General features: G+C 42.4%; 1 protein-coding gene across 1 annotated transcript; it reads left to right on the top strand.

Annotated features, from left to right (window-relative positions):
* The first annotated feature begins 1,730 nt into the window (after positions 1–1,730).
* Positions 1,731–13,031, top strand: MDH1 (malate dehydrogenase 1). Its single transcript, XM_005525395.2, has 9 exons — positions 1,731–1,821; positions 7,188–7,286; positions 7,572–7,668; positions 8,641–8,816; positions 10,144–10,266; positions 10,379–10,555; positions 11,619–11,732; positions 11,941–12,030; positions 12,390–13,031. Exons 1-9 carry the CDS (start codon positions 1,819–1,821, stop codon positions 12,513–12,515), a joined length of 1,005 nt encoding a protein of 334 aa, XP_005525452.1. The 5' UTR covers positions 1,731–1,818; the 3' UTR covers positions 12,516–13,031.
* Positions 13,032–13,263: the final 232 nt, after the last annotated feature.

Below are 13,263 nucleotides of genomic sequence, written 5' to 3'. Positions count from 1 at the left end.
TTTACAGCCTGCTAACATTGATTTAGCTGAAAATTGATAAGAAATCAATTTGCACTGAACCAATTATGGTCAGTGGAAATTACCTTATGTGGGTCCATATCGGGTTTTGTGTATATTTAAATCTTAAACAATCTTAAATAGCGTAAAGTAAGCCTGCACTACGTCCGGGCGCAGAAAAGGTTAAGAGTCATCAGGGCAAAGCATTTTAGGACACTCTGGAAAACTCTGTGTTAAACCAGCTCTCTCCTCCTTACCGAGCTTCCCTACATTTCACAGCAAGCCAGCCCTCAGCCCTGCTTGCAGCTATTTGGCTTTCAAACTCGTCCACAGAACTGAATTTGGGTACAGTCTTCATATTAAAAACGTATGGTTACTAACCGATATAAATCAGTATAGCTCGACAATTTAAATAAAGCCGGTACGACTGTAGCTCCTGCACTCTGAAGTTTGCCGTACTGCAGAAGCTGTCAGGTGCTCAAAGACTCCTTCAGGCTCACTTTCTGAGCTGTGGTGTGAGCACGACTGGCAGCAGGACTCGCTAAAACAAGAACACTTTGCACCACAAACATCAATATTTACATTTTACACTCCCTGCCCTAAAGGACTAACTTCCCTGTTCTGTCACAGGACCGAAGAAGAAATTGCCTCAGTATAAATGCGCCTTAGATTGTTTTTAAAAAATAATACTACCTTTGATAAGGACTAGAGTAAGATTTAAAACTAATCCTAGAGATGAATATCAGGACAAGTGAGGTCTTTACTGAACAACTAACAGGGAATCCTATCAGGATCTGAGGGAAAAGAAAAATCATCTGTGCTATCCAAGACCTTCTTTTACACCCTAACAACACAGCTTATGAAGCTCTATTCTGCTGATGTATTTATGCCAGTAGCAGCCTCCCTTACAGCCCGACCAAAGGAATTTACTTCACTCAGCAATTCGAAATACAAGTAAAGGAGCAGCTTTATTTTTGTAGAAGTGATCGCTAGTTTAGCCACGCAGTTCTACCAGCGGAATAGCACAGTGTAAGCTCTCAGCTTTCCCTGAAAATAAAAAGGAAAGGACCAAGCAACAGGATGGCAGGTTTTCACGAAATGTGGAGCACCCCAGGGCAACGAGCCGGCAGCTCCCCAGAGGAGGCCGGGCAGGAGGGAAATGAGCGGGAAACGCGAGGGGAACGCTCTGCCCGCCCCGGGCTCGTGGCTCCGGGGGCGGGCGGCTCCAGGATGCCCCGGGGGGACACCCTGCCGGGCACGGCAGGGCAGGGCAGGGCAGGGCCCGGCCGCACACTCGCACCCCCCGAGCGCCCGGAGGTCGCGGGGCGGGAGCGGCGCCGCCGCCACCGGGGCCTGTCCCACGCGTCACCGCAGCAACCGCGCGCACCGCCCCCCGCGCATGCGCCGCCGCAGCCGCCCGCCCGCCCATCGCGCACGCGCGGCCCAGGGAGCCCGCGCTTGCCGCAGCCCCCTCCCTTCCCAGCCGTGCGCACGCGCAGCGAACAGAGCCGCGCGTCGCCCCCTAACGGCCTGACCCCTCCGGCGCCGCACTGTTCTTCAACGAATGGGGCGCGGCGGGAGCGGCAACCGCCAATGGTGTGCGGGGGCGTGGCGCGCCTCCCCTGAGGCACGCTGGGAGTTGTAGTTCTCTCCGGCATACGAGCGGCGCGGGCCGGTGGTGACTACGACTACCTGCCCCAGGCGGCCACGCGCGGCCTCGGGCCCCGCCCCCTCACGGCTCCTCGGCGCAGCGCTGCCACGGCCGCAGTCGCGCCGCAGAGGTGACCTCAAGCAGTATCAGGGCTCGCCGCTCCCGCAGACATGGTCGGTACCGGGCCCGCTGCAGTACCGCGCCCCTCGGGTTCCTTCGGTTCGGGGCAGGGAGCTCCGGCAGGTGGAGGTGACTCCGAAATGGCTTCGCCCTCCCCGCCTGGCCGCGGTGCCCCCGGGTGGGCCCGGGGAGTGAGGGGCAGGGGTGACCTGGAGGTGGTCGTGGCACCCAGAGGAGCCGGTCCTGGCGGCGCCCCAGCGCTCATCGCAGCCCCCTCGGAGCCGCGCCAGGGTGACCTTCCAGGCGGGGACGCGGGGTCGGTGCCGGCCTGGCGGCGGCTCTGCTCCCCCTCTCCCCAGGGCCGTGTGGGGGAGGGCGGGATGTGCCCCCGTCGGAAGGCAGCGAGCCTCCTTGTGCTGGGGCTGGCACTCCGGAGGGGTGATCGCGCCTTTTCCCGGCGCCGAGGCTGCCGAGATTGCCTTCGGGAGATGGGGGCTGTCTGCGCCTTCGTTCACGAGGCGTGAAAGGTTTTGGTGCTGTTCTGTGTTAGCTCAAGGGAAAGTGCTTGTGAAATGTCTGTATTGGTTCATCCCTGTTTGCTGTCGGAAATCCAGTTGTTTGTTCAGACTCTCTAGATTGTCAGGGAGTCCTTCTGGTTCTGCACAGAGGTTACAGAGGTGAACTGCAGTGCTTCGCTTTTCTGCAGCATGTGTACATATACAAACCTGCACAGAGACTTTGCTTTCCTTTCTAGGCATGAAAACGTCTCTGTTTTTCTAGACTCAATACCCTGTTATTCAAACCTTCACTTTCAGTATTTTGGAATAGAAAGGATGCTTCCATGCTCTGAAATGTGGTTTATTTCAGCTGCACCCTAAAAAAACCCAAAATCCATAAACTTTATCCTGCTTTTTCACTCTTTCTGTTGAAAATGTGGATTTGCAGGAGCGACAACATGACAGCAAGTTCTAGTTTGTATTTGAACTCTCAAAGCATTGGCTGACATGGATGGGCTGGTCTCACAGAGAACTGCTGGTTATAACTTTGATGTCCAGGCTTTTCAGAATGTCGCTGTTTTTATCTTGTCTTTGCTGGTCAGATTGTGCATGTGGTGTTGCGCAGAGGCTTTAAATTTCTGAAATAAAATCATCTATCAATGCAACCACCGTTAGCTCACTGAAATGGAAAAAGTTTTACAGGGCACCTGTGTCAAGGTCGTATCTTAAGGAAGGAATGCCTTTGGAATTGCTTTGGTCTCTGAACTGCAGCACTGGTGCTGTTCTTCAGGTGTACAGCTGCCTTGCTGAGACTTTCTACTGCATTTCCCAACATGTTTATTGTCACCCCATCTCTGCTTTAAAGAAGGGAGAACAAAGGGAAAGTTTCTTAGGCAGGCTCTAGACTTTGGAAGAGATAAAGATTTATTGTAATGATTAAATAATTCTTGTAAAACAAGATGAGAATAGCTTAGTTGGCTGTAATATTCATTAATGATGTTAAGCTGATGGTTATAGATGAGCTTATCAGCAATAATCTTTACAGAGATCTCTCATAACTGCAATTAGCAATGCAAAGTCTATCACTTGTGTAGTCAGGATGTTCTGTCACAACGTTTGATAGGTTGCGAGTTATCTTTTACTCACCTTTGTAACCTGAATTAATTTTGCAGTGCAGTGCTGTTTGCCGGTATGGCAGTAATGTTTTAGGTCTGCTGATATCAGCTGTAATCACAGACATAACTGAGGCACTGAGTTCTTAAACCAAAGTGTGGAGAGGACATTAAGACCTCAGCTCCCTCACTTGATATTGGAGGCTATGTGATAGTTTAGAAGGGGGAGAGATCCTGCATTTGCTGGATTAGATGAAGAAGGTTACCTGGGGATGCAATGTTCAGCTGTTGGGGTTTTTTTTTCTCATCCTTTTTATCATTTCTTTTGCTACTCTTTTACATTCCTAAAGCTTTTTAACTGTACATGGGTTGAATGTGGAGTGGGGATGGCTTTGGAACAAAATAGTTCAGCTAGTTGTTGCTTAATTTGTCCTCTAGTTTCTGTATACCTGAGAGTGAGTAAAGGTCACCCCTGCAGTTACCACAGCATGAAAGTCCTGCAGGAGCCAAGTCACGGGTTAAAGCGCCTGGACATGAATGTCTGGAACCTACAACTTCTCTTGGGGAGCTTCTCATTTCTCTAAAAGTAGCCTCAGACACTCAGTGAGACCAATTTTAATATGAGATATAAGGTTTTTTTGGTGAGAGTTATCCACATTTTGTAAGAAGCATAACGTTTTTGTTTTGTTAATCCAGCTTCTGGATTTAAGAGAGAGCTTTGATGCTAAGTGCTCACAATTGGTGCAGGGGTAAAAGGGTCTGGGGAATTCACTGAATCCAATGTGCTGAAGGTTTGGAAAGGAAAAACAGGTAGGCAGAACTCCTCACCTTATTTTAGCTTATGTGTTTTTCTCCTCTAGCACCAAATGGGGAACAACAGGAAGGATGGTAGTAAGAAAACATAATTATGTTGAGAAAGTGAAGCTGAGTCATGACTGAAGGTTTGGGGTTTCTTTTAGAGGCTAAAAGTAAAAAATAATAAATAGTCCTGTTTCTTACCTTTTTTATCTTCTACTCCTTCTCTCTCCTGTTATGCTGAATACTCAGCATAATGCTAGTGGATAGGTTGGCATGTTTTTATGTTTCAATCAGACTGGCTTATAAAGTTCATAGAATAGAAAAAAAAATCTATTTTCCTTTCCCCTTTTGTGATACTACTTTAGAATAAAGAGCCTTGAAATCTTTCTTCTGTTCACTGAAAATTCAGAAATTTCACACTTGATTTCAGATACCCTATAATATAAGAAAACGTGTTTTATTGCTACCTGTGTGAGTTCTATTAGCTTAGCACAGAATCACTTTTTATATAATGGGGATTTTGCCAGCACAAGGTTTTGCAGCACTGTAACTTTCTTATTTTACTATCTGGTGTGGTTAGCAGCCTTAAGAGTGTTCATTGTTCTATTTATACAAATAAAATGTAGATTCTTCTTGGAAACATGCTGGAAAGTTTGCTTTAAAATTTGATATGCATCTTAATCCGTGTTTTCCATCATCATTCAGATGTTATGGTACATTTCCCTGCTCAAGAGTAAAATACAAGAACTAGTTTTGAGATTTAAAGTAGCAAGAGTTGATTGTCTGCTCTCTTCCCCCTCATAGTGGAGTTTCTATGAAGTTGGGGGTGGTGTGACTTACAGGAGGACAAGTTCAAAAGAGAATAATGCACTTCAACACCGTGTAACGGGTAATTGGGTAACGAGATATTTAGAGTCATCCCCATAATGAAGGCCAGGTCTAAATCTGCAAGTTCAGTAGTTTTAACTTCATCATTTTTGCTCTGATTTTATCTGCTATGTGATAGAACAGGGTAGGTGGCCTAATTTTTTTAATTATCTAACACTATTGTGATGCAACTGTGCCTGTCTGGTCACTTCTGCAGAGAGAATACACTGGAAGCCCCACATGGTTTTCCTATAAATATCAGTGACAGGAATGCTGGTTGGGAAGGATCTGTAGAGGTCATAGAGTCTGCCCTCTTTCTTGGCCTATGTCTGGAAGTTGTCAGTCCAGTCTGATGGTGAGGCTTTTACCACTGATAGATCATGTCATAGGTGTTTAGGTCTGGGCCTTGAAAACTGCCAGGGATGAAGATTATACAGACAGACCCTCTGGGTACCCTGTTCCGCTGCAGCAGTACCACATAATCAAGAATATTTCTCTTCATTTGTAGCTGTTTCTGATGTTTGCTACTGTTGAGAGGTGTTGGAGGGCAGTGTTATTTTTCTAACACCCTGTGAAAGTTTGGTGGTCTGCTGTTAGATCCCCCTTATCCTCTACCTTTCCTGACTATGTCCAGCACCCTCAACCTCATCTTACAGACCATGAACTCAGGTTTCCAGAAATTGATTCAGTATTTCATCTGCAATATCACCACCACTGAGTGCAAGACCTGTCTTTGCTGTACATCTTACACTTTTCATAATGTAGCCCAGAATACAATTAAAACACTTCTTTCACATTCAGTTATGCCTGGTCTGTATCTCAAATGATCATCTTTTAATTTTCTGAAAAAGTGGGCTTGGCATTCCAGCAGGCTGGTCAATCTGCTTGTTCCTGCCCAGGCACAATCTGCCCCAGCCCAGTTGCCTCTAACCAAATAACGGGTTTACAAGATACTGGGTTATGAATGTCCTTTACCACGTGGCCCATTTTGATAAAATCATAGAATGCTTTGGGTTTGAACAAACTTTTAAAGGTCAGTGGTCCACTCCCCTGCATTTGACAGGGACATCTTCAACAAGACCAGAGACCTGTCCAATTTGGCCTTGAATGTTTCCAGGGCTGGGGCAACCACCACTTACCTGGACAATCTGCGCTGGTGTTTCACCATCCTTATTGTATAAGTATTTACTTACTATCTAGGTCTCTCATCCTTTAGTTTAAAACTATTGCCCCATGTCATTTCATAATGGGCCCTACTAAAAAGTTTGTCCTGGTCTTTTTCATAAGTCCCCTTGGAGTATTAAAAAATCCATCCTGGTACCTTCTCTTCTACAGGCTGAACAACCCAAACTCTCGCAGCCTTTAATTTTCAATGCTAAATAACCTCTGGATTTCACCTGGTCCTGGTTCTGCTTAGCAAAGTGGCATTTGACTACAGGGCAAACCATTTTTCCCTCTTATTTGCAATATAGTAACATTTTGGCAGTCTTCTCCCAGTCTTCTGTAGTTTTGGGTCAGTTTGACAATAGACAGTTGTATTATGGATAGTAGTATCTGTATTTGTTCATAATGTAGCTTTTGTCTGTGGATTAGTTAAATTCGCTGCCTAACAGTTTAGTGAGGCAGTAGTTTTAAGTCCACTAGATTCTTTGGTTTCTGGCATTCAGTAAGTCTTTGGTTGCAAATAAGCATTCAAAAAGCTTAATGGGAACAGCCCTCAAAATTGAAATAATCTGAAAAGCAGCCAAGTGTCACAGCTTGTAAAACTTCTGTAGTAAATTTAAAGTATGAATGGGTGGAGTGTATTATATTATATTGTCTTATGTTAACAAGGCAGTGTTGTTAAAGGGAATGCAAAATTTTCAAAAGACATCGTTATTCCTGGCATTTTGCAAGTTTTCCAGGAGCAATTCTTAAGGATCTTTTTGCAATTGTGGTCTGTTTCTGTACAAGCAAGCAGAGAAATTGCTGGTGGTTCTAGCAGAACCAGAAGTATGATCCCAGGAGCTGGGGCTGATCTGCCTTGAGGCACACGCTTTCATCCAGGTCAAATAATCATAACGTTGTTGCCACAGTACCTTAATTTTGAACTGGTGCGAGGCTGAGGTGTGGAGCTGTGGGTAAGGCTGTGTCATCTCCTTGCAGGCTGAACCTGTCAGAGTGCTGGTGACTGGAGCTGCTGGGCAGATTGCTTACTCCCTCCTCTACAGCATTGCCAAGGGCGATGTCTTCGGCAAAGACCAGGTAACCCTCGCGCTGAATTGCGCAGGAATGAATGAATGTCAGAACTGCAGTGCCCGAGACTGGTTTCCTCATAGACACTCAGAATGGTTTACCAATATGCAAGTAATTTCTTCTTTAAGTGGGGAGTTCTGCTCTGTTATGCAAGCTGTCAGTTGTTGGCTGTGCTGAAGTTGTATTCTGCAATTGGGTTTTAAATCTTGCTTGAGGTAACAGCTGAGTACAAGACAAACTCATTTTCAAAACAGATTGTGCCCAGCTTGCACTAAACCTTTTCTTTCTTTCCAGCCTCTTATTCTTGTGCTGCTGGACATCACTCCAATGATGACTGTACTGGAAGGTGTGGTGATGGAGCTGCAGGACTGTGCTCTGCCGCTGCTCAGAGGTGGCCAAAACAATTTTTTCTTATACCTACAAGATGCTGCAGTGCAGTTCTTGCATTTATGAGTCCCTGTAGCTGGCAGGCAGTTAGGCAGAAGAAAATCTTAGATGATCCTTCCTTGGTTTTGTATTTTGTGGAATATAATCAGTTTAACTTAGCCTATAAGATAGGAAGAATGACATCAAATAGGTTTTGTGAACAGAATTGGCAATGAAGGTACCTGGGTTCGTATCGTCTAATCCTGGGCTTTCAGCCTGGACGAGAAATTGTCAGATACTTGTGCATATGTGCATTGTATTCTGGCCCAGCTGTGAAATATATATATATATATATATATATATATATATATATATATAAAATATCATTGCTATATTGTGTATATAATATTTATTGCTAAATTTTAAAAAACCTAATTTAGTCTTAAAAATATAATCTGTGCAAAGACACAAAATAAAAAATCACTCCTCAAGCCATGTAAACAAGCGGAATTCTAATAGTTTAAACATGCAGAAGAAAGGGAGCAAGTAGGTGTTAGTGTAATTGCTATAACATATGACAAAAATAGCATGTAGGTACCAGCTCTTGTACAAATCAAACCTTCTCTGCTTTGAATTGTTAAAGGGGAAGCAAAACTTCACTTGCGTTGGTTCTGCCACTGAAATTTTATTGCAAAAGTGAAGAAAACCATATGTACTTATATACACATTTTTAGAGGCAAATGAAATGTATCTTTTACACAGATTTCTCCTGTGTTTTCCACTTTAGATAAATATTTGCATATAAAACCCATTTTCTGGCAAGTATTTAACCTGTGGAGGTAGAACCAAATAACTATACTTGTATTTTTGGAAGGGGAAGGTGGTGATATTGTCAGATTAGATTATATGCTATTTATGTACAAAAGAATATTCCCATTAGCACTATGCCATGAGTATTTATCTTGCTGAATTCTTTTCCCCCTTTCCTTCTTTTTAGAGGTCATTCCAACAGACAAGGAGGAAGTTGCATTCAAAGACCTTGACATAGCAATTCTGGTTGGCTCCATGCCAAGGCGAGAGGGCATGGAGAGGAAGGATTTACTCAAAGCAAATGTGAAAATTTTCAAGTCTCAGGGTGCAGCCTTGGACAAGTATGCCAAAAAGACTGTCAAGGTGAATATAGGAACTGAATTTAAAACATTAATTCTCTGTTATGTAAAGATCTGGATACATTGTAGAAGAATATTGCACAAACAGGAGCCTGTTCAGTGTATGCATTCCTTTACTTATGCCCTGGAAAACAGACCACAGTCAAGGGTAGATAAGAAACAGAATATTAAATAGGTGGATGATTTAGTCATTCCTTTGTTTGGTGAAAAAGGTGAGTCTTACATTGTATTGCTGTATTCCATGCATACTCTGAACTGATTACCACCAATTTGAAAAGCAACCCCATAAAACTGTATCTAAAAAAATAAGCAGTCTTTTGCTTGTTATCTCTCTTCTCTGGGAGAACTGAATTAACTACATGCAGCTGCCTACTTCATATCCATCTGTGTCCTTTAACATAATGACTCTTAACTTCAATATCAATATGGAATTACAGTTGCACAAAAATCAGCTTTATTTAGGTTGTTTGCATCTTATTCTTTGGAGCATTAGAAGATTTTAATTGTTCTCTCTCAGATTCCTTCAGCACAGTTAATGGGATCATGTGGCTGCTCTCCCACTGCTCTTAATCTCAGACCCAGACTCCAACTGTGCTTTGTAACTGACTTTTTAATGTCTGCTGATGAACTTCCTACTACTTCTAAAGACATGTTTGCTTCTTTATCCAGTTGGAATAAAAACTATCAATATAACTATTGCAGAGTAGTGAAGAAATTCCTGAACTCCCTTTCAAAAGGGGAAATACAAAGGGAGGTTTGCAGATCAGCTTGCGTGATTTAGAGTATATGGAGTTTGACATAAGTCATTTGAGGCACAAATGAAGGATGAATAAAAATCAGTTTTGCATAGTAATAAATTGATCTAAGTTGAGGCAGTATTTTATTTCTGACTGCCTATGAACATTGAGATAAGTAACTGTTCTGGCTTTCTTAATTATAAAGCAATCACATAAAGCAGTGGCAGCCAGTCCAGAAAATGTTTAAAAGTGGTTGGTTAAAAGTGTGCACGTCTGTCTTTCCCTATATCTGGTAGCATTAGGTTTGAAGCCAGGCTGTAGGTCAATGTACACATCTCCCTTGAAGTCTTGTTCCCCTTCACGTTGGATTTCAAGTTAAAGAAAATACCTACCTGGAAAATATTTTTATGTGCAATTACAGAAGATTGGGTGTCTATGAATGACAGACTTAAAAAATAATCTAGTTGAAGACAACCAAGAGATTAGAAAACTTAACTTTTAGGTACCTTCTTTGAAGGCCAAACAATGTATTTCACTGGAGGGAGATGTTTTGCAGAAATACCTACTTCATCTTTCCTTTCTTTTAATTTTTAGGTTGTGGTTGTTGGGAATCCAGCGAATACCAACTGTCTGATTGCATCAAAGTCAGCTCCATCCATACCAAAGGAAAACTTCAGCTGCTTGACTCGTTTGGATCACAACAGAGCCAAATCTCAGGTAAAAAGGGCTTATTTTGTTATCTCTGCTAAATACAGAGCAATGCTCTCAAAGAAGCCTGTGAATTGAGAAGCTGAAGTCAATGCAATGGAGATCTTTAATTTCCAATTAGATTGCTCTGAAACTTGGTGTGACTGCTAATGATGTGAAGAATGTCATCATCTGGGGCAACCACTCCTCCACTCAATATCCTGATGTTAACCATGCAAAGGTAAATGTGAAAGGAAAGGAAGTTGGAGTCTATGAAGCTATAAAAGATGACAGCTGGCTGAAGGGAGACTTTATCCTGGTAAGGATTTAGATTTTACCTCTTTTTTTTTTTTTTTTTATGGTCATTCTGTGCTTGTGCTTCCTCCTCATCTGAAATTGTAAACAATGTAACTGATGTAGTGAAGCAGCTCTTTTCTCTCTCTAGACTAAGCCATCTTCAGATACCTTGTTGCTATCAGTTATTTGCTCTTTGAAAATTCAAGGCAGGAAAGTCTATGTAACTTCTGCTAGAAAAATCCAACTGGAATGCTAAAAAAGATTCAGTAAAGAGCAAAGATCGCGGCTCAGGTGAAACTTGTGTGACACAGAAGCACCACTGCCATTTCACTACAGTGACTTTTTGTAGATGAAGTGGGGTGCTCCATTTGCTGCTCTCCACCCACAGGAAAAGGCCAACTACTCATTCCTTGATCGTGCATGTGCACAGACACACAGAGTTTCAATTCTAAACACATGGCATCATCAGCATAATTTTGAAAAGGAATCTGAAAAATCTAGAAAGTGCCTGCAAATGTCTTAATGTAGGGTAATAATAAATGTAATAGGGTAATAATAATGTAGCGAGTAAAACAAAATAATGGTATTAATTGATCAAGAGCACAGGCTACCTTAGTGGAATATGAAGAGAAATGGATTACTAAAGCCCTAGATGAATAAAGCTTTAATAAAACTATTAAATTTAAAAGCTGTTGACTTGAGTATGTGAGTTAGATTCAACTATCTTCAGGAATTAAGTTAATTGTATGTATTAAGTATAGTACAATTGAGACCAGCAAGTGTTTCACGTTGCTGTTAGCAGAAGACCTTAATTGACAGTGTGTTGCTTGAGACATCTGTTACTGTTGACATGCACAAAGTCTCCTGGTGGGAAAAGCTTGAGACATCTGCTTGTTATGAGAGAAGTCAGCTAACTGTTAAGCTCAGGAATGAGCCTCTGAAACATTCTGTTACATTTGTGTTGGCAAAACTCTTCTACATTGTATTTCTGGATTGTATGCCATGTGTTTTTTCAGCGTGTGGACCAAGCCATGATTTTGCTGCTTTACAATTTAGTTATGGTAGGGTTTTTTTCTTAATTGCAGACTGTTCAGCAACGTGGAGCAGCTGTTATTAAGGCCAGGAAGCTGTCCAGTGCTATGTCAGCTGCCAAAGCTATCTGTGATCATGTGAGGGACATCTGGTTTGGCACTCCAGCGGTAAGATGTAGCTATTGATTGCTTGTTTGACTAATGCTTTGATTCCTTGCCCACCTCACTGACCTCGAGTGTATGTGTGTTCAGGGGAAAGAATTTGTCTTTCTGGAGTAGGTTGTGTCATAGGAGATAAAGGATATGGAAAGTTACAAAAATTTTGCTTGTTTCCAGCAGTAAAAAGTGTATTTATCTCTGACTTTTCTGGTTTCAGGGGGAATTTGTTTCGATGGGAGTCATTTCTGATGGCAATTCTTATGGTGTTCCTGAAGACTTGCTATATTCATTCCCTGTTGTGATCAAGGTAACTAGGCTGTATTTAAATCCATATATCTTTTGCAAGACCTATTAAACTGTCATGTGAGCTCGTTAACTGAAGTGTGGGACTGCAGTTGCTGGGATGTGGAGGTTTAGCAGTCTTTCACAGAGAAGATTCTTATTAACCAAGTTAACTTGATCGTCAGCTAAGTGCTGGTAGATGAAGTACAGTATGACATGACCAGCTGGTGCTGGTTGCATTCTTTATCTGAAATAAAATTAACTGCTTCCTGATGTGGTTTTTAGGGCCATAAGCTTTGTTCTTATGCCACAAAGTTTCTTTCATGCAGACTGAATGAAGCCTGTTCTTACATGGAGGGTTTTTATTTGTTTGTTTTCAATCAGGACAAGAGCTGGAAGTTTGTTGAGGGTCTTCCTATTAATGATTTTTCTCGTGAGAAGATGGATCTTACTGCTAAGGAGTTAGCTGAAGAGAAGGAGACCGCTGTGGAATTCCTCTCCAGTGCATGACTAGATCAGGAGGAAATACAAAATCATTTAAGAGTGGAAGAATCGAAAAGCCGTCTGTAGGTCTGCTACCAAGCACCACTACTGTATCCAAGTCAACTGTCTGTGGCCATTGTGCATTTTAAAGTTCATATGCTTACTGGTACTGTCGTGCCTCTTGAGTTATTAGCAAAATATTATTAAAGAAGTAAAACTAGTTTGTTGACCAAACTTTTTGTCTGTTCAATACTAGTTGCTTTCTGTGTATGGTACAGGATAATAGTTTGCCTCGGCCTTGGCTTACTAACGCACAATCTGAGTTTTGATTAGAATTTGGCACTACTGGAACACGTCCTAGTCCATGATCACTTCAGCATCCTCTGTCTCAACTGAAAATGAAACTAGAATGCCAGTAACTCTCCTTGAACTGGTAGTTCAGTGACCCAAGTCTATCACTGGACAGACTTCAAGTAAATACAGTTCACTCTGGTTATGCTTACAATGTTTGTCAATAGAAATATTAAAAGTTGTTCAAACAGATGTTGGCTAAGAGTAGTCTGTTGCACTTTATTTGCATGTTTTAGTTATGTAACTAACACAGTTTGATAGTATGAGATAAAAAGCCCTGAAAGCCTATTTTAGGAAACTGAGGGAAACAAAGTTTTAAGCATTACTAGCTTTCGTAATCACTAACATTTCCCTTTGTCTGAGTTGATGTCTGTCCTGTTCTAATAGAAGTTTCTGCCTTGTACTAAAGTAAACCTTGGTCTGT

Source organism: Pseudopodoces humilis, chromosome 3 (genome assembly GCF_049639895.1).
Source record: "Pseudopodoces humilis isolate 2021_Gansu_Grassland_sample_001 chromosome 3, ASM4963989v1, whole genome shotgun sequence".
NCBI lineage: Eukaryota > Metazoa > Chordata > Aves > Passeriformes > Paridae > Pseudopodoces > Pseudopodoces humilis.
The sequence above is the reverse complement of the archived record's forward strand: the minus strand, read 5'-3'. Positions and strand labels throughout refer to the sequence as shown.

What these genes read in the sequence shown, in the direction of transcription:
- MDH1 (XM_005525395.2), top strand. An exon ending in ATGCCAAAAAGACTGTCAAG is followed by an intron (nt 8,817 to 10,143) that starts GTGAATATAGGA and finishes TTTAATTTTTAG; the next exon opens with GTTGTGGTTGTTGGGAATCC. An exon ending in TGAAGGGAGACTTTATCCTG is followed by an intron (nt 10,556 to 11,618) that starts GTAAGGATTTAG and finishes TCTTAATTGCAG; the next exon opens with ACTGTTCAGCAACGTGGAGC.